General features: G+C 36.2%; 1 protein-coding gene across 2 annotated transcripts in view; it reads left to right on the top strand.

The window, feature by feature from the left end:
* Positions 1–4,207: 4,207 nt before the first annotated feature.
* The window catches only part of RAB28 (RAB28, member RAS oncogene family), a 97,974-nt gene continuing 80,116 nt past the window's right edge, over positions 4,208–22,065 (top strand). The window contains exons 1-3 of one of the 2 annotated variants that reach the window (XM_027545050.1): positions 4,208–4,516; positions 8,994–9,090; positions 14,182–14,270. In XM_027545050.1, the coding sequence (XP_027400851.1) occupies positions 4,442–4,516; positions 8,994–9,090; positions 14,182–14,270 (261 nt within the window). In that variant the 5' untranslated portion in view covers positions 4,208–4,441. The remainder of the gene's footprint in view (positions 4,517–8,993; positions 9,091–14,181; positions 14,271–22,065) is intronic. The other variant, XM_027545049.1, reaches the window with a different exon arrangement.

Genomic DNA, 22,065 nt, shown 5'->3' with positions numbered 1-22,065 from the left:
CTGAAAAGAGAGTCCATTTTTCATTGCTCTGGGGTGCCACCTTTGTGATGCAGCAAGGAAAAAAATGATCTCTTGGAACTCCAGTTATATATTTTAAAAATATTCTGTATATCTTCTATGGTCTTTTCTGTAATTTCTTCCCCACTGTGTTTGTGTCCTTCATTTATTTTCTTCTGAGTTATCTTTTGCCTTATTATTTCTCTCTTCAACTGTGTCTAGCCTTTCCTGGTGGCTCAGATGGTAAAGCATCTGCCTACAATGCGGGAGACCCAGCTTCGATCCCTGGGTCGGGAAGATCCCCTGGAGAAGGAAATGGCAACCCACTCCAGTATTCTTGCCTGGAAAACCCCATGGACGGAGGAGCTTGGTTGGCTACTGTCCAGGGGGTCGAAAAGAGTCCGACACGACTGAGCGACTTCACTATCACTATCACTAATCTTCTATTAAATTTACTCACTGGGATTATTTCTGTTATTATATTTTTTATTGCTACTTTCCACTTGGTTCTCCTTTACATTTTCAACTTCCCTGGCCAAATTCCCTATCTTGTTATATAAATCCTTTTACATTTCAGTTATTTAACAACCATTATGTCCATTATCTGGATGTCTGTGGGTTACTTCTGTTGTTCACAGTTTCTCTTGATTTTTGGTTACAAAATTTTGGATTGATTGCTAGATATTGATAGTGAGAAACTGTACAGATAATTTGACCCTCCTACAGAGCGAATGGAGAAGGAAATGGCAACCCACTCCAGTACTCTTGCCTGGAAAATTCCATGGATGGAGGAGCCTGGTAGACTACAGTCCATGGGATCGCAAAGAGTCAGACAAGACTGAGGGACTTCACTTTCTTTCTTTCTATAGTTCCTTTTGGAGAAAGAAATGGCAACTCACTCCAGTGTTCTTGCCTGGTGAATCCCATGGACAGAGGGGCCTGGTGGGGCTGCAGTCTACGGGGTTGCAGAGTCAGACACGACTAAGCAACTAACACACACAGAGAGAATAGAGCTTTGTTTCTAATACTCAGCATCTCAGTTCAATGAGGAATTGCTGCTGCTGCTAAGTCACTTCAGTAGTGTCTGACTCTATGCAACCCCATAGACAGAAGCCCACCAGGCTCCCCCGTCCCCGGGATTCTCCAGGCAAGAACACTGGAGTGGGTTGCTATTTCCTTCTCCAGTGCATGAAACTGAAAAATGAAAGTGAAGTGGTTCAGTCGTGTCTAACTCTTTGTGACCCCATGGACTGCAGCCTACCAGGCTCCTCTGTCCATGGGATTTTCCAGGCAAGAGTACTGGAGTGGGTTGCCATTGCCTTCTCCAAATGAGGAATTGAGGTGACACAAAAATTGGCTTCAGTTTCTGTGGAGGTGATCTATTTCCACTTCATCCACCCTAACTCTTAAGATACAGCTTTTCAGGAACTTCTTAACTTGAAAAATTGGGACTGGTTTACAAATGTTCCTCCTTTTGATATGCCTTGAGCTTCACTGTTTCTATTTTATAATTTTAATTAATTTATTTAGTTTTGGTTGCACGGGGTCTTCATTGCTTTGTGAGGGCTTTCTCTATTTGTTGGTGAGTGGGGTCTACTCTTCTTGTCGTGCAAGGGCTTCTCACTGAGGTGGCTTCTCTTGTGGAGCACAGGCTCTGGGTGCTTGCACTTTAGTAGATGTAGCACTCGGGCTCGATAGTTGCGGCTCACTGACTATACGTGGTGGGCTTCAGTAGCTGTGGTGCACAGGCTTAGCTGCTCTGAGGCATGTGGAGTCTTCTTGCCCCAGGGACTGAACCCATGTCCCCTGCATTGGCAGGTAGATTCTTAATCAGTTTTGCCACGAGGGAAGTCCTCATTGTTTATTTTTTTAAAATTTGGCTGTGCTGAGTCTTCATTGCAGTGTGCTGTCTCTTCGTTACGGGCTTTTCTCTAGTTGTGGCATGCTGGCTTCTCTTGTGGAGCACAGGCTCTAGAGCATGCAGACTCAGTGGTTGTGGTACACTTAGTTGCACTGTGGCATGTGGGATCGTAGTTCCCTGACCAGGGATTGAACCCAGGTCCTCTGTATTGGAAGGTGGATTTTAACTCCTGGACCACCAGGGAAGTCCTGACCTTCATTGTCTGCCCCTTCTCCCAGCTCTATGAGACTGTTAAAGGGCTATTTATTCTCTCTCTTGACTCTAGTCTTGAATCAGCAGGTACCTCCTGGGGAGAGTGGGCCTCAATGCTTGTTTTTAAATTTTGAGCTTCCTTCCTCTGAGCTCCATAATTACCCATGTCATAACTTGGTAATTCTCTGATATTATCAAATAGATTTAAAATATGTATAACTTTTCTAATTTTCCTCATCTATTTTTTTTGTGGAAGCTTATATGATCCTAATGGTATTTTTTGCCACATGAGTATTTAAAATTTTATGTACACCTAAGTATTTAATTTTTTGACTGAGCTTCATGCCATGCCTGTATGGCATGGCACTTAACTTTTTCTCCTAATTTTTATGAACACATCTAGTGATGTAGACAGTTCGTAGTGATGGTGGTGGAGCAGAGAAGGGAAAGGCTTGGGGACTAATAGCAACTGGGTAGTGACTATTGTGGACGGCTCTATCTACAGGTGAAGGGACTGAGACTCTACACTGGAGCCCTGGGTTTCAGGTAACGTGAGTAGAAAGCAGTGACACATCAATACGGACCATATCTAATGATGTCCAGGAGGTGATACCCACTAGTACTGAGTGCTTATTATATGCAAGCCATTGTACTGTTTTACTTTGCAGTGGTTACTTTAATTCTCAACCCTATGAAAAAAGCGGTGCCTCTCTTTTATAGATAAGGAAATTGAGGCTCAAGGTCACACCTCTAGTGAGTGAGGGTCTGTAATTAGAACTTCAGTTCGGCTGCCAGCATGAGTACTTGCTTACTCTTTACTGCTTTCCCATTTGAATTCCCATATTCTTTGAGAACTACTGCCTCTGAGCTAAGCTTTTTGTGACTTAAGCTTCCTAACTTGTAAAATGAGATAATTCTACCTAATTTATAGGGCTCCCATGAGGAGTGAACCTGATAATCCATTAAAAGTAATTAACAAGGAGACATAGTAGGCCGGCATTAATATTGTGTAATTTATCTATGTTGAAAAGTTCAATTATGTTTTTTACCTACCCTACTGGACTGAGATCATCCAGAATAGCAGTTCTCAAAATTTTAGGGTTCAAGGCCTCCCTTTACACTCTTAAGAATTATTGTGGACCCCCAAAGTTTTTATGTTGTTATAATTCTCATTATTCCATTGAAATGGGTACCAAGAAACGTTTGCCCCTTTAGCTCTCAGTGGTGATGCCATACAGATTATGCATCCTCTGGAAAACTTCTAGGTATATTTGTGAGCGCATGAACGTGAAAAAGGAAAGAAAAATGAATTATTAGGAAAGTAGTTTCGTCTTTATTGGGACCCTGCAGGGTAACCCGGACCACACTTTGAGAACTGTGGCTCCAGCTTAAGCACTTCGTGAAGGAACCATGGGATTCCGCCGTTTGGCTAAGAAAACGCAGGATCTGAGAGGAGTAAAAAACGAGAAGGCTGCGCCAAGCCAACATTTCACTCTCGCGGCATCGCCCCGCGGCAGTTACACTTTCTTAGCCATCTCTTGCTCCTCGGCGGTACTGCAGTTCTTCCGGGCGCGCGACCCTCAGGACCCATCCAGCCGCGAGGCCCCTCCTCCCCTGCGCGCGCTCCTCCTGGCAACTGGCGTCCCGGGCGCCCAGAGACAGGCCCCGCCCCGCTGCCTCATCTCCGGGTCCGAACTCCCTTGGCAACCGCGGAGCGCAGCCTCGGTGTCACCCCGCCCACCCGCCTAGTCAGGCTAAACCATTCGCTTCAGGGATCTCCACAGGGGGAGATGATGGAAACAGGGGGATTTCACAGAACGTCTACGCGCTACTTTGCTCCTGTTTTTTCTACCTAGTTTAAATTATACTCTTTTTTTCCCCTCTTCATCTCGCTAACGGTCCGTGCGAGGGGTAGTGTCGCGTCTCGCCCGCTCGGTTCAAAGGCCCCCTCGGCCCAGGCCGGGACTTGGGCCGGCCCGCCAGGGAGGCTCGCGGTCTGCGCGGGTTGGCGCAGAGGCGGGGCCGCGCGCCCGACGTAGCGCGCGGTGGAGGCGGGGCTGTGCGCCCGACTTAGCGCGCGGTGCTGTGGGGGCGGGGCCGGGCTCAAGGGGCGGGGCGGCGGGCAAGATGGCGGCCGGCGAGTGATTCTTCCCGGATACTTCCAGTGGCCTCTGAGACACCGGGGCCGGGGGTGGGGGGAGTCCTGTCCCCGCTGCCGGCGTTCCTCCTCTCCCCCGCCCCCGGAGATCCCCCTCCTTCCCTTCCTTCTTCTATTTCGCGGGGGTGGGGTCGGTGGGAGGGAGGGTAGGCGGGCCTCGTTCCTGGGACACCATGTCGGACTCTGAGGAGGAGAGCCTGGACCGGCAACTGAAAATCGTCGTGCTGGGGGACGGCACCTCCGGGAAGGTCAGTCCTCTGGTGCGCCCGCCGTGCCAGGCCTGCAAGGAATCCCGGCGCGGCCCCGGCGCCCTTCGAACCTCCTCCTCCTCCCCGTCCCCCCGGGCGTCGCCGTATTTCCGCGAGTGCCTGGGAGTCTGGGCTCAGGCCCGCCAGGAGGTGGCTTGGGGCCCGACACAAATTAGACGCTTGAAGTCCGACGAGAGCTGTCCAGCTCCCTTTAAAAAAAAAAAAAAAAGTCATTTCCTAATCCCTGCCTGGATCGCGAACTCCTGCTTCTCTTCAAGACCTGAGCCAGCATCGCCTCCCTGGGAAGCTTTCCAGCTTCTCGCCTCTGAGGACTAGCAATGATTTGCCAAAACATCTTACCTGTTTTTCCTTTAGTCCAGGTCACACTTTGCGCCTTCCCCCAACCCCGTTTACCGTTTCTGATGCCTCCGCTGCACTGGGAGCTCCCAAGAGCTTGATTCTGGAATCAGGCTCCCTGGGTGAGACAGTTGGGGCTCCCATCACTTTACTGGTCGAGTCACTGGAGGGCAAATTGCTGTCCCTATTTGTGCTTCATCTGCAGGGTGGGTATGTTGATAGGGGTCGTTTCGGAGAGGTAAAGTGTGCGAATCCACAGTAAATGTAAACATCTACATGCAGCTTGCAGGACACCGAGTGGACGGACTAAACGTTAGTTTCTGTGTTAGAGCATCATACCTGTTCATCTCTGTTCCCCAGCACAGCACCTGTCAACGCAAACATTCATTCAATAAATATCTCTCGAGCTCCTCTTATAGCCTGGGTGCTGAGGGCAGGGCTGCTGGCATGACAGATGGCATCCTTGCCTTAAAATCTGTCCTGTGACGACAGTTGATTGAATGAAGCGAGTGCGTGAGAATATCTGGCCGCCAGTCCCCTTTACCTCCGAGGCAAGGGTCTTTAACCCAGGGTTGTGGAGCTCCTGAAATGGAGCAAACATTGCCCGGTCCTGGCTCTTTGAAGACCATTGGTAAGATCTTGAAGGATTCTGGATCCGCCCCGCCCCCCAAACAAGGAGCAGAGCCTCTGCCCAGGGAGCCTTCACACCTGTCGCTTCTGTCAGTGGCGCCAACGCTGTCTGGTCATACTGCTAAAGTTTGTCTCCTTGCTTCTCCCGTCCCTTTTCCCAACCAGAAGCTCCAGAAACGCGGGTTTATTATTGTTACCAGTGTTCTGTTTTCCACTCGATGTTTCCGTGTGCCTGGTGTAGTTTGGATGCTGGTTTCTGTGGTAACCATTGCTCGATACCTCTTCCCTTGGCAGTTGGCACTGCACAGCTGTTCGCTTCTTTCGTGCTGAGATTTCAGTTCCTAGGGAAAGGTGTCATTCATAGGCAGAGTTTGGAGAATTCTGTTCATTTCTTTCTTGCCATCCGTGATATTTTGTTACTGATTTTTACTGTTGAGGAGAAACAATTCAATATTCTCTGATTACTTTTAAACGTTTTGAGGAAGAAAAGAACTTGGGATCACTTTTCTTAGTCAAGTATTAATTATATGACTTTTTGTACGTTTATAACAACTTTTTGAGTGGATGAATTATTTTAAATAAGTCAACATTGTCTCTAACACAATAAAAACTTTAAGTTCTATTTTTATAGTTTTTCTCATCATTCGTATTTTCTTTTGAATGCCTTCTGATTTTTCACTTTCTAAATCTTTTTATCCTCCACACATAAAAATTTATTTCCTGTTTAAAATGATAATGACTATAATACTAATACACCTCAAAAAAAAGATGAAAGTTGTCCATTATCCTATATTCTGTCATAATTCTTTAAATTTTTATTTATTTTTTCTCCCAGTACTCATTTGTTATCATGCATGTATTTCTCAGTTGAAATCTGTTCATAACTTTCTACCTAGGTTTTTCCTCTAGCCTGTCATGTATTGTCCTCTTTTTGCTAATTTAGTGTGAATAATTATGACTTTTCATATCTAAAATTCTGTCTAATATGTGACAAAGTGTATTTTTTTCATTCTATATTATGGAATTAGGGATACTATTCTGCTCCAAGGGATACTGGTGTTCTTTAAGTCTTTGTCATGTTGACTCATCTGTTTTAAAATTGTAAAGATGTTTTTTCTCCCAGAAATTTCTGGATGCCAGCATCAGACATCTTATCTTTTTTTCATTGTTCTTATGTCAAGCTGCTATTTTTTTCCATGCCATATTCAGTTTTCAGATTATTGGCAGCTACTGATTCCCATTCTGTTTCTTTTACCATCATTTTCTTTTATGAATTCAGCCTCTCTTTCATTCTTACTTGTATCCTGATTTAACTCCAGTCCGTTTTTAGGCATCAGTTGTTTTTTTTTTGCCTAGTTCTAATCAGGACATATTTATATATCCTTACAAAAGCAATAGAGTATTGCGATGACCACTAACAGTTTATGCAAGAGAAGTTTAGCACCTCCTTCCATTAACACATTTTTCTATTTCTTTCCTGTTTTGATTCCTTTGATTCATACTTTGAATTTTATTATATATTAAGATTTTTTTTTGAGGCAAAATATCCTTTTATGGTGTCTTTTCAGTATTAGTAAAGGTAGTATGGTTAAAAATTGTTAGCAAAAGTTCACCAAACAAACAAAAAAAAAACTATAAAGAATCAGATTTGATAGATGGTTGCTCACTTCATAATTGTTTAAGAAAGGTATTTCTACAATGACTTATGAGAAATTATCAAATGAGACAGATAGCATAATATCTAGATAATTGGAGAGAAATTGCCTTTTTCCTGCTGATTCAGATGCTCCTCTTTAATTTTTGTAGTAAGATGTCTGGAGATGATGTAAGAACCCATTTTAATATTCGTTGTTCCTAATGAGCTATACTTTTGACAAGTCATACTTTATTCCAATTGAAAATTCTAATTTTATATGTCTCAAAAGTGTGAGGGTAGGGCTTTCAAAATCCAGAAGTCCTATTTTTAGGAAAAGAAACACTCTGCTGAAGTTACATGTGCTTTGGATTTCTCTTAGACTTATGAAAGTGTTTCAACCATCCATATATTAAACATTTTGAAATATCTGTAATAGTATAAGTAGTGTTAATTATTTTTCTTTAGAACCCTTAGCCTCTTCATAGATAGTTTTGTGCTCTAAGTTAAATGAGTTCTCTGGCATAAACAAGGCTAAATAAAAAAAGGCTTTAAAAAGGAATGCTTACTTTTTTTTTCTTCTTATCTCTCAGTTTTTATGTTATCAAGGAAGCCAAATGAATTTTCATTTTGGTGTAGTGAGTTTATTTCTCAGAGTGTAGCAGAACATCTTTCTTATGGTGCTCAATATATATTTGACCAAATATTTTAGCAGTTTCTTACAAATGCTGATTATTTAAATATTAGATGAATTGGAATTAGTGTGTGCAAATTGTCATTTATCTGAAAAATATGATTCTTATGTCAAAGGAATTTTAGGGTTTTTTTGAAAGAAAGTTTGGCCCAGTTTTCTTTTGCACTTATGTCATAATTATAATAAGCTATCTTGCAAATTTTAGATTTCATTATTTTAGGAGTTGACATCTAATTTTACTTTTAAAATAAAAAAGAGTTATTCTTTGAGAATCTGTCTTGAAGAGCAGAAAAGCTTAATGACGCTCCCTTTCTCTTCTTTTAGGGGATGTTTATAAATAAATAGTGCATTACAAATGTTTAAGGAGCTTTTGAGTTATTTCACTAGAATGATTAATTATTTGTTTGCATTGGTAAGAAATGGTTCTGTAAAGAAACTAGAGTTTTGAGTGTAACTTTGATTATTATTTTAAAAATGTAGATATATATTTGTTCTAGTTATAATATTCTTGTGACTGTTAAGCTTTCTACTTCTTGAATATATTTTTGCCTGCTTAATATTAATCTTAAAAATTTCAATTTCTTAATTTAAAAGATAAATACTATGAGTTCTATAGAATCATTTTCATTTACCATTTTTAATGCAGAGAAAAATTAGACACATTTCTTAGGGGGAAAGAAGAAATTGTATAAACAGGTTCTCCTTTCCTTAATTAGCTTTACTTCTTATTAGCTGAGGATAAAAACTACTCAGATGTTTGACCTCAGAAATGAAACATCTGTGAAAGCTGTGTTGAGCTGATATATAGGGGCATATAAAATTCAGATCTGTACTCATGTTGTTTTAGTTTTTTCTGTTGATAAATAGAAATTCTAATTTCTAGCAAGGAATAGGAGGTTGACAGTCAGGAGATATAAGGAGATTTAAAGAGATTTAGCTGATTAGTGTGTTGTTGCCACTGATAGCTGGTTGGCAAGTGAAATGTACTTGGTGGAATGAAAAGTCCCTCTTCCCCTTGTAGTTGATTAGAACTGCTTAAAGTTGCTTGTTGGTATAATTGGAGTATAAATATTAAGATTACTTAATAAGATATAGTAGTGATTTTGTTTACATTTCTAAAGCCAAAGACATTAATTTTGATATTCTGTGCATCAATTTTTTAGACCTCCTTAGCTACCTGTTTTGCTCAAGAAACTTTTGGGAAACAGTACAAACAAACTATAGGATTGGATTTCTTTTTGAGAAGAATAACATTGCCAGGTAAGAGACTAAAATGTCTTAACATAGAAAGTTGTTCGTTCACATCTGACGATAAGAGACATAAGCAGAAATGTGTAACATTTGGGTACTGTTTCTGTGTGAAAATATATGTAATCAGTAAATGTGTCTTAGGGAGGTTCTTTCATCAGCATCTATCGTGAAGACATACTGTTCATGTGTGTAAGGAAAAAGTTTATATACTCCCCACTCTACACTGTTTTTGACTGTTGCACGTTTTTTGAGGATAAACAATAGTTGCTTATAAAATTCTAACCTTAAAAACAAAATCAAATGCCATATAATTATCAACAGATATTGTACAAACTAAATGTGAGAAGACTGGAAAGGATTATTTTTTTAAATGTTATTTTGATTAGCCTCTGCTTCAGTTTTTTGTTTGAGAGAAAGTTGGAACAGAAGTATAATGTAGCTATGGAACTTCTGTGCTCTAATATGTGAATGCTGTTTTATGCAAGGCAGCATGAAATTGCTGGCATTTAATAGACCACTAAAATTTAGGGTCCCTAGGCACTCATAAAAATACAGTTTGAGCATTCAAGATGTTTCAGTTCACCATGCAAAGAAACTATTTAGATGCCAGTTGCAGCACATTTTGTGGGAAATACAGGGAAATAATAACAAAAAAGAGTGGTTTCTGTTTTAAGTTAGTTTCTGAACAATTGGGGCTTTAAAATGCTCTGTCCATTCACTTGTGCTTAAATTATGTGTTTAAAGTATTTTATTAAAAGCAGTTTGTCTTGATTGACTTCATAAACCAGTCCATCTCTCTCCTCTCTGAGGAAACACATGTGAATAAAAACAGTTGCAAGTGTAGTGTCAGATTCATATACTGGAACGTGAGTGATATAGTGGGAAGGGGTTTAATAAATTCTAATATTATTGAAATATATTAGTCTCTCAAATACTCCATCCATCAGACAACTCTCTATGAATGTTTTAGAACAGCTAATGAAAACTCTTGGTAATTGAACATATTCTGCATATCTCACTAGTAATATACTCTTATATTTTGATGGTTGTTACTCGACTACCAATGAAAAATAAATAAGAAGAAGATATAGCTTCAGAAGCAAATTCCAATTATCCATTACTAAGTTATTGTTCAGAAAGAGGTTTAATGAGAAACGTGTGTATTTTGTTTCATTTGCATTTTTGTATGTATTAAAAACTGAAAATCTCCTTTTTATTATTAGCTTATGGATAGGTTAATGCTGATATAAATAGAATATTTACCCCAATCACTAGCAGAATACATGTAGAAATCAGGTAATATATTTACTGAAAACTTACTTTACAACAGTTTCTTCAGAGATGCCAGCTGTACACAGAGAACCTCAGTATGTATTTAATTACTGTTTTGTTTCAGTGCTAACTAGCAGAAGCAGTAACTTTCTGTATTATGAATATTGTTTAATTTTTCTGATTTTTGAGTTCAAAGACTTAAGTAAAGGAGCAAGCACCTATTCAGACATTAAAAACATTTTAATGCTGATTCTAAACATTTTATATGTGTAATACATGTTGATGATTTCTAGTTCTTTGCACAATACCAGCCATTTTTGAATTTTGATGACTTTGTAAAAAGTATTTGTTATTTTTGAAATCCAAATTTATAATATATTTTAGAGTAGAAAGTACTTACTCTTATTGAATATATGTTTTAATTTTCCTGATTTTAGCTTTTATTTTGATGGGCAGAGTTCCAGAAAAAAATTTTTTTTTATATAAAAGCAGTTGGTTTTATTCTGTTTAGTGGATTTAAAATTATTGTATAAATATTAGTAGGAAAAAGTTTGGCTTGATTTGATATTATAGGTATATTAAGAAATAAGATGAATAAAGGTTTATAGTATACCCTTTGTATAGTTTAATTTTAATTCATTGTGCCCAGTGATTAATATTTGTATCATTTACTGAAACATTATAGGCAGCATTATTAAATTTATGGTATAGCAGCACAGGAGGCAAATCTAGTATTTGTTAGTATTCTAGTGAGTCTTCTATCCATTCGGTTCGTTAGAGGTATAATACCTCCTGTCCATCTATTGACATTCTCTTCATGCAAGTTTTCAAGGTCATTACTTTGCAAATACTCATCCGTGTTAGTATATTTCATGATCTGGTATGCTGTATAGTCTGGATGCAACCACTGTGCAGATTTTACTGCTTAAAATAGTGTATCTGTTAGTCAGAGATTCTGCTGATAGAGCTTCTTAAGAGCCTTAGTCAAAATACTTTCAGGAAGCTTGTGGGTACAGTCCAGTAAACAGCGTTCTACTGTGAAAAGGATTTCTAAGTCTTTAGTACAAGAAGTGGGCAGACTTGTGTTTTTAGTTCCATCTTGACTGTGCAGCACTTTAAGTAAGGTTAACCAAGGCACCAAGTGTACTTCTACAAGGTCACTGTTGAATCCTCTTGGTGGCTTTGATTCATACCAAAAGCAACTTACCTGTATTTTGTCACCTCATTTATTTATTTTTTTCCCTAGTTAAATGTCATTTCTTACAGAGGAGCAGGAGTAGCATTTTGCATTTAGGATTAGATTGCTGACAGTTTCCTCCTTAACATTCTTTATTAGTTAGAAATTTATTTTAATGGATTCTTGGTTTTTAAAAATTTTGCAATGCTGATTATTTGCAAATTCTTAAATAGTTTTATAGGCTTGTCACTTTGAAAGTATACTAGAAGACTTAATATGTTTTTGCTTGTTAGAACTAAAGGGAATATTAATTTGAATTCTGTATTATTTTGTTTCCCAAATAGGAGGAACTCTGATTTATTTTTATGTGTTAATAAGCCTAAAATTCAAATGTGGAAGTTGAAAATACATTTCTTGATACATGAAATAACCATGAAGTTAATATCATTTGTTGAAGCTGTAACAAGAAAAGTTGTTTGTTTTTTGGTTAACATTGTATATTAGTGGGTTATTAGTAATACACAGCTATTTTTATCTGAGGCACTAGAATATGTATATTAAAGAAAAACAAGCCAAGAACAACAAATAGTGTTTATTTGGAAAGGTATGGATTTAACAAATATTCCTTCAATACAGGAATATAAACCTCTCAGGTGGGAGAGAGTTGAATAAATGATTTTAAGTCTTGAAATTATGTTGTCAGAATTTTGAGTATGTAGTGAAGATGATACTTCTAAAGTTATAGATAGGATAGGGTCTAAATATCAGAATGTAAAGAAAAAAGCTTCATATTTCTTGATATGAAGTTAGGTTTATTGACCTTGAATAAAATGGTATTAAATGCCCTTTATTAAGTTTGCCTAAAATCTTTAAAAAGTTAACACTGTTTGAGGACTGGTTTTTGAAGTAAACATTTAACTAAAGAGTCTTGTTAGTAAAATGAATAGAGTACTGCCTGTTTATTTAGAGACTCCTGAAACTATATGACATTCTTCTGGTGTCAGCTAGCCCTTTCTCCCCTGCTTAATTTGAGACAGCATTGTAGGACAGTGAATTTTGAATTTAGATTTCTTAATTTTCTAGAATTTAATTTTCTCAATTAAATTTTCTTAAAATTCCTTAAAAATTTAGATTTTTAAGATACTGGCTTTATACAAGTTGTTGGGTGAGTCTTTGTCTGTAACATTTGGTTTTTGTATTTGTAGAGCTCTAAGAACACTTCAGTCAGTACGCTGTGAGTGTTGGAAGTGTGTATATGTGGGAAGATGACGGGTGATAAACTTCAGTAGCTCTCATTAATGCTAGTGGAAGTTCCTCATGTAAATCCTGCAGGTTGGCAGATGGAACAGAACTACATCCAGATAATGGAAAGATTGTAATACAGACCCTACAAAACTTAGAGTTAAGGGTAAAAGTTGACTGGTTAATCTAGTGTTGTACTTTCTTTCCAGTTGCTAAGTTGAATGGTGTGACTAACATTCTCCAATTTTAGTGTTTTGCATTGGTATAAAAATTCATATCTATATAACATTTTTTGGTTTGTTTTTGAAGTGAGACTAGTCTTTTAGTATCTAAGATTTTGAGTTTTCCTGATTGGCAAATCATTCAGAAAGATACGTTTTTGGTGTGGGAGATGCTGATTAAAATTCTGTCCACCTTTGGAGAAAACAGCGTAATTTTATTAGGAGAAACAGTCTGAAATGTTAAAATACAAAGCATATTGAACTTGGTCTTTAAATTTTGTCTAGTCACTAATTGCATTGATAATAGAGAATAACGTCTTATAAATTTTTTATCCAGTAAATATTTTGCAAAACGGATGAAAGAATTTTAAAGATTGCCTTTTAGTAATTTAGAATGCTTTTATAATGTTTGTATGGGGAAGAGATTTGTGAAATCATCAAATAGATTTACTCTATTTTATGAGGGCTTTGAAGCACATATTATAATTAGTTTCAGTGTAATGCTTTGAACAGATATAAATGCATCATAATAATTTGTGATATCTTGGGTATGTATCCTACATCAGTACTGAATATGGCTGTCAAAATATTTATATTTTATAAGTTAAATTTGAAAACATGTAATTTTAAAATTATGTTCACTATCATATGTAGTAACTGACATTCCAATTTAAAACTTCATTCGAATTGAAACCTTGAGACCATTTTTGTAGTGTGTTGGTAATTTGTGAGTTTTATTTAGAACCTGTAGAGTTTAGAAGTTACAGCAAAATTCATTATATGCAATAAGGTAAAGTTCAATTTTAATTTTTAAATTATATATCTTACTCCACACTCAAGTGCTTTATTGTTTTAGTCTCTGTATAAGAAAAAAAATTTAAGGTTTAAGATGTTTGTGAAAAAAGAAAAAAAAAGATGTTTGTGAATTAAAACTTTATTTATTTTCTTTTGTTTTGAAGGTGATTATAAATGTGGTTGCATGGAACTGGGGTAAAGTGTAAACCTAAATTCCCCACTGTTAATCTCTTTTGACAGCATTATTTCACAATCCCACTTATGTGAACATGCGGAATAAACATGCACATTAGGTTCAGAGTTTATCACTGTGACTTAATGTTCTGTGAAACTGTATTGAGTTGTTAAATTGTTCCTGTTTTTCTTATTTTTATATTCCATTTTATATTCTAGGAAGCTTGAATGTTACTCTTCAAGTTTGGGACATAGGAGGGCAGACAATAGGAGGCAAGATGTTGGATAAATATATCTATGGAGCACAGGTATGAAATGAATTTTATGATTATTCCAATACTGAATATACTCAGCTTACAAGTGCATAGACAGGTACATACACAGACCACACACACATAGGCTCTTTCTACCTTGATTTTTATATCATATGTAGGGGGCCGGATTTTACATTTGTGCTAATCCTTTTATTTCATCCTCCCTCAAAGTCGTGTTTGGAATGATTTGGGTCAGGGAACTGGGTATATCTTAATAGCTTTCATATGCTACTTGTATTACTAATATTACTGTCAGAAGTTTAATACATGTAGTAATAAATGATATTTTGATACGTAGTAACTGATTTTGGTCACATTCACCACTTACAGAATATATAAATTGAATGAAAATTATTAGGAAAATTTAATTTCATTTTAAATTGTAAGGACAAAAACATATATATGTATATATTTTTTATGCTATGAATTAATTTATTAAATATTTATAAGTGCTCAGATTTAATAGATGTATCAGGAAACTAAGTATGACTATATATGAAGCACATACAGTTTTTTAACATGATAGTCATGTGTAGTGTGTTTTCAGAAGAAAGTCTATGTAGAGTAAGGAAAACTACTTGAATAATTATATAACAAAAAATCATTGGCAACATGAGCTTATATAGATATATAGATTTTAAAATTAAATTATGCTAATAGAAATATGCATAGTAATTAATGTACTTAATTATTGGCATTCTGTTTTTCGCTCTTTCTCCACTTTGAGTTGGTGTGTATCTTTCATTTCATCGTGAGGTGTTGGGGGTAATATTCATGATCCTCATTTAGTTCCTTGTTGGAGTTTGATGCTTTACGTGGAGAATCATAACTTGGTTTTGAGGAACTGTGTTGCTCATAAAAAAATGAATCTAGAAAATGAAGGCAGAGTTTTAAGCACTCTTCTGTATGAAGTTGGTCCTTAACAAATACCATTGCCTTAATTTTGGGTGGAAAATAGATTCTGAGTTATTTTCTGAAATATGCAGAGAAGGCTGAGGCTCGCATGGTTCTTGACGATGTCTGAAGGCCCTCGAGCTGTGTGTTTGCGTTGTTGACATATAGATTAGGCTTTTAGGACTCCTCTTCACCTTCTCTTCTACATGTTCTTTGTCTCCTGGAAAAAATTTCGCCTGTGACCATGTGACTTAATATTTTATGCCTGTTCATTTTCCTCTTAAAAAATATGTCTCAAGTTTTTGTGTCTGGCTTTTTTTATTGTTGTTTCTTTCTATTTTAAACTGGTTATATTTAAAGTAGATAGTAAGGTAAAGAAAAATTATTGGGAAGAGGTTTGTGGAAAGCCACAGTCCTTGTTTCATTCACCTAGTTGGTAAACTAGGATTTGAAAAATGACAGTTTCTTTTCTCTTTGATCCATTAAAATCTATCTACATAGATACATATTTGATTTAAAAAAATGAGAACTAGATTAGTTAAGCTTCTAATGATATTTGAATGTAAAATAGAATAACTTTTTATGGTTCATAGATATATCCAGAGTTAGTGGAGAATGGGAAGTTTTTATGCATCTCAGAGTAAATAATATAACATTCAATTAATAAATTTTTTTTCATTTAAAAATTAGGGGAATATAATGTGTGTGGATTAGACTCTCTTAATTTTACCTTACTCCAAATCATTAAAAAATTTGATATATTTAGTGTTGGTTAAAACAAAATTTATCAAATTTGTAATTTGATATATAGGAATTTAAAGTTTATTAATATTATAAAATTATTATATAAATCAATATTGGTATGAAATTCACGTAGTATAAAAACAAACATTTTCAAAGTGTATAACCAGTGATATTTAGTACATGTACGATGCTGTGTGACCATCCCCTCAAATCTTTATAGTTCTTTATAGTGTGTGTTTTATGCTATCAGGTAGCTGTTTAAAGTCAGCAGACATTAATGGGCAAATTTGTAGAAATTTTAAAAACTCCATCATCTTCGAGAATAGTTGAGTTTAATAAAATGTCTGTATTCATTTCTAATGTAATTCATATTTTGGGAGAAAGAGAATGTTACATGAGATTTCTATTTTGAAGGTACTTGTTGATTTTCTTTTTTGACAGTGCCTTACATTGTTTATATATTATAATCTCTGTAAAGCATATACCTTGGTTTATTAAAACAATGCAGTAAAGTATTTCTAGGAAGTACATGAACATTTTCATGAAATCATTCCAGGAAAGTAGGAATTCTGAGATGATAAAATGAATTGTCATAAATGTTTTCTGCTTTCCAGAGATTCTAAGTTAAATGCTATATAAAAATACAATAAAGTACAGTAGTTTCTTTTGTTAAAATATATGTAAACTTTTTTACCCAGACCAGAGAAGCTCTGACTATAGTTCTTTACTATAAATTGGGGGAAATGTTACTTTTAAAAACAATGCTTTCATAAACATTTTAATAGTGTTTAATAATGTTATATAATTATATAACTAGTCTTCAAAGTAGATTTGTGTTTAGAATCATTGTGGATCCTGTATATTGTGCATCTAATGAATACTTCAGATTTTTGTGCACATGCTAAAGGGTAGAAATCTTTGAGAAATGTTTTGACAAGCTATTTTGAGGGCATCAGTATAATGTATTATTTAGGTTTATGTTCTAGGTTCTCTAACTTATGTAATGTGTATGGAAAGAATTAAACATAATTGGGTTATTAAGCTATGAATCTGTTTTTTTTAAAGCATTTTTTATCATCCAGGAAGAAGTTTCTTTGTAGGCTAGGAACTAACTTAGATTCAAATCAAACCGATTGTTTTACCTTCTTCACTTTTTACCGTCTTCACTTTTTCTCAACCAGTAGCATTGAATTTTAGTGATAGTGTATTGAATAGTGTTGGTTAAAACAAAATCGAATTGACATCCAAGAAAGAACTCGTGAGGTGTTTTGTCAAAAACTAGTTCTAAGAATTGTATGTCCCAGTTAAATTCCCTGATTTTAAATTAGCTTAAAATTTTCTAGGAGTCTTCAGAAAGATGTTATAGGCTATTTTTCATAGTGGTTGCAAGCAAACACACAGCACATAGTGTTTAGTGCCGTGTAACCTGTGGCTAACAGAGGCTAATAACAAACCTCACAGAAGGACTGGATGTTTCGTTTTTGTAGCTCTTTCCGCCCTGGAATCTAAGTGGTTTGCAAACACTGCTCTACTGAGTATAAACTCAATGAAGTGTAGTCATTTGTGAGGTAGGAGAACATAACTACTATTGTGTGCCACTGCCCCATGCAGATGAGCCACCTTGTTAACCACCAACAAAAGGATATGGTGCTCGTATGACAGCTGGGGAGACAGCAGATCTCGAACTTGGACTCCCTGAGACTCTGCTGTCTTTTACTTTGAATTTTTTTTCAGTTGGATATTTGCCAACTTGTAACTGATTATATTTACAGCCCTCTTTGCTGTTAGTGTTCCTTCTTAGAGGTTGTACGTTATGACTATTGTATAATCTATATGATTTAATTCATTTCTATATTTAAAATCTAAAGTAGATTATTTGTTGTACAAATAAGCAAGAAAAAAATGCCTGCATTTTGGAAGTGAGCAACCTTTCATTAAGTTGTTTGTATTGTATCTGTTAAATTTTAGAACTAAGTTTGGAAATACCTTATAATATTGTTAAGTGCTGCCACAGTGTTTGTTATTTCAAGATTGCTATTCATTACTCTTTTGAAAATGGTGTCCATTTGATTTACCAACTCATCATACTTATTTGGTATAGTGGTAAGTGAAGCCCATGAAAACAAAGTGCTATCTAATATTATTGTAGTTATCTACCAGAAGTCTTAAGGTTTATAAAGAGTTTTTTTTTTTTTTTTGACAATGGTGAAGTTAAGATGGAAAATAGAGGAAATTTTTATCAAGAGTTTGTTAAGATGTAGAAGGATTGTTTGTTTGTAGAAGGATTTTATCAAGAGTTTGTTAAGATGTAGAATCACTTAAGAGTGTGATTTCCAAAAGTCATGGCAGAAAGATTTGGAAAGAAGAGGAGCATTTGGAGGGTCAATTAGGAAGAGGAAGCACAGGGCAGGATAGAGATGAAGACGTAAATAGCAGAAGGATAAATGGTGGATAGATGTTTGATAGAAGAGGGTATCAGGGACATGAGACATGGTGGTGGGTTTAGATGGCTGCAAGGTTGCCAAGAGACAGTTACTTCCAGCAGTTCCCTGGAGATTCTTCTCAGACTTCAGTTGTTGCCAAAATGTGTTACATTTCTGAGGGAGTTGTGCTTTCTGATAGTTTTCTGGAAGAGGGCTGGATTGATTGATGTGGTGAGAGACTCAGGGCTTTGAGGTGCTTGTATTATAGGCTCCCAAAGAGGTGAGTACTTAGAGGTCTGGCTTTGGTGTGCTGAAGCTGGTGGGTAGAAGCTCTGGGAGTCAGTGGCAGCTTGTATGAGTTTTGGCAGTTTGTGTGTTTCAAAGGATTGGTTCGTTTCATCTGTGTTTTCAAATTTTTGGCTGTGAAGTTGTTCATATTATTCCTTCATTATTCTTTTAATGTCTATGGGAATCAGTAATGATCCCTCATTAATTTGTGTCTCTTTCTCAGTCTCTCTCTTTTTGGTTAGCCTGGCTAGAGGTTATCAGCTTTTGCTTTTGTTAATTTTCTCTATAGTTTTCATCTTTTCAGTTTCATTGATCTTTGCTCTAATTTTTATTATTTTTTCTTCTGTTTGAGCTAAGTTTAAATTCCTCTTTTCCCTTAGTTTCCTAAAGTGGAAGCTTAGATTTTTGATGTTTCTTCTTGTGATTATACATCACAAGAGATATATATGTCACAAGATATATGTATCACATTCAGTGCTCTATACTTTCTTCTAAGCACTGTTTTTGCTGTATCTTCAAGTTTTGATAGATTGTATTTTATGTAAGATGTTTTAAGTGTCTCCTGGGACTTCTTTTTTTTGACCCATGTGTTATTTAGAAGTATGTTTAATTTCCAAATATTTTGAGTTTTCCCAGCTATCTTTCTATTATTGATTTCTAGTTTAATTCCATTGTAATCTAAGAACATGCTTGGTATGGTTTCTATTCTTATAAATTTTGTTAAGTATGTTTTATGGCCCAGAATGTGAATGTTTGATGAATGTTTCATATAAACTTGAGAAGAGTGTACATTTTAATGCTGTTGGATGGACTGTTTTATAAATGACGCGATTAGATAAAGCTGATTGTTAGTGTTGTTCAGGTCAACTTTCTGCCTTTCTGCTTGCTTGGTGTATCAATTAATGAAAAAGAGGTATTGCTATCTCCAACTGTACTAATGGATCTGTGGGTTTTGAATTCCATACAGTTCTGTCAGTTTTGGCCTCCATATTTTGATATTCTGTTGTTAAGTGTATATACACAAAGGATTATTATGTTTTCTTGGAGAATTAACCCCTTTATCATTATGCTGATCTTTATAAAACCTCATGATTTCCCTTATTCTGAAGTCTGCTTTGTCTGAAGTTTATATAGCTGCTGCAGCTTTCTTTTTGCTTGTGTTCCACAATATTTCTTTCTCCCTTAATTTTTAACCTGTATCTTTGTATTTAAAGTGTGCTTCCTATAGGCAACATACAGTTGAGTCTTGGTTTTTTGGAGTTTGTGTCTTGCAGCTCTTTCAAATGTAGCCTTCTACTCATACTGGAGGCCTTTTGGTGTGTGGTGAAGTATGGAGGAGGGGAAACATTCTGTACTCCTATGATTAAGTCACAGCCTTGTGTGACTTAAGCGTTTGTGTCCTTGAAAATGTCTTTTAATTAGTAGATTTAGACTGTTCACAGTTAAAGTGTTGATTGACATAGCTGGGTTCATAGCTTTCATGTTTGTTTTCTGACCTTGTGCTTATTTCCCTCCCCTCCTTTCTGTCTTTTCTCATTTTAGTTGAACATTTTATCTCTTCTCTTAGCCTGTCAATTATATTTAAGCATTCTTTTTTAAGTAATTGCTCTGGCATTCACAATATACATTTTAAACTAATCTAAGTCCACTTTCATACAATATTACATTGCTTCTTGCACAGTTCATAAAATATTTCATAAAAGAATATTCTCAGTTCATCTCTGCTGTCCCTGACATCAGTGTCTTTCATTTCATATGCTATAATATAATCACTCAATACATTATTACTGTTACTAAATAGTTATATTTTAGATTAATTAAGAATAAGACAAATAAGTGATTTTATTTTACCTTTTCTTGTTGCTTCTCTGATATGCTTCCTTTCTTTATATGGAACTGAGTTTCTGATGTGTATCATTTCCTTCTTCTTGAAGAACCTCTTTTAACATTTCTTCCTAGGCAAGTCTTTTGGCTGTGAATTCTCTCAATTTTTGTCTGAGTAAGTCTTTTTTCTTCCTTACTTATGAAAGATAATCTTACATTTGAAATTTTAGATTGGTCCTTTTCTTCCTTTCTGTGCTTTAAATATTTCACTTCATTCTTCCCTTACTTGTGTGGTTTCAAATGAGAAATTCTGTATAATTCTTATCCTTGTTCTTCTACAGATAGGGTATTCCCTTGCTCCCCTCAGCTTCCGCCTTCTACCTTTTCTCAAGATTTTCCCTCTGTTTTTTGTTTTGTGGAGTCTTAAGTATATGATGTGCCTAGGTGTAGATGTTTTTGTATTTATCCAACTTGGTGTTTTCTGAGATTCTTCAATCTGTGGTTTCGTGTCTAATTAATTTTGGCAGTTTCTTGGCTATTATTACTTCACATATTTCTTAAGTTCCATCTTCTCTTTCTGATATTCTAGTCACACATATGATACACATTCAGAGTTGTCCCACAGTTCTTTGATATTCTATTTTATTCATTCTTTTTTCTCTTTTCATTTCAGTTTTGTAAGTTTCTGTTATGTTCAAATTTGCTGATTCTTTCCTGGGTTGTGTCTCGTCTACTGATGAGCCCATCAGTTATCTTATTTCTGTTACAGTATTTTTGATATCTGCATTTCCTTTTAATTATTCTTTAGAGTTTCCATCTCTTTGTGTACTTTACTCACCTGTTCTTTCAGTTTTCTATCTTTTCCATTAGAGTCTTTAAAATATTATTCACAATTATTTTAAATTCCTGGTCTGATCATTCCAAAATCTGTCTAATGTTTGACTCTGGTTCTCATGCTTGCTTTTCTCTTCAAACTGCCCTTTAGTTTTCCTCCTAATTTTTTGTTGAAAACTAGACAAGATGTATGGACTATTCAGTTCAGTTCAGTCAATCACTTGTGTCCTACTCTTTGCGAACCCATGGACCGCAGCACGCCAAGCTTCCCTGTATATCACCAACTCCTGGAGCTTGCTCAAACTCATGTCCATCAAGTCAGTGATGCCATCTAACCATCTCATCCTCTGTCATCCCCTTCTCCTCCTGCCTTCAATCTTTCCCAGCATCAGGGTCTTTTCCAGTGAGTCAGTTCTTTGTATCTGGTGGCCAAAGTATTGTAGTTTCAGCTTCAGCATCAGTCCTTTCAATGAATATTCAGGACCAATTTCTTCTAGGATGGACTGGTTGGATCTCCTTGCAGTCCAATGGACTCTAAAGAGTCTTCTCCAACACCACAGTTCAAAAGCATCAGTTCTTTGGCACTCAGCTTTCTTTATGTTCCAGCACTCACATTCATACATGACTACTGGAAAAACCATAGCTTTGACTAGACAGACCTCTGTTGATATAGTAATGTCTCTGCTTTTTAATATGCTGTCTAGCTTTGTTATACCTTTTCTTCCAAGGAGTAAGCGTCTTTTAATTTCATGGCTGCAGTCACCATCTGCAGTGATTTTGGA

The sequence above is a fragment of the Bos indicus x Bos taurus genome, chromosome 6 (assembly GCF_003369695.1).
Source record: "Bos indicus x Bos taurus breed Angus x Brahman F1 hybrid chromosome 6, Bos_hybrid_MaternalHap_v2.0, whole genome shotgun sequence".
In the NCBI taxonomy this organism is placed as follows: Eukaryota; Metazoa; Chordata; class Mammalia; order Artiodactyla; family Bovidae; genus Bos; species Bos indicus x Bos taurus.
Note: the sequence above shows the minus strand (reverse complement) of the source record. Positions and strands in the feature narration are given on the sequence as shown.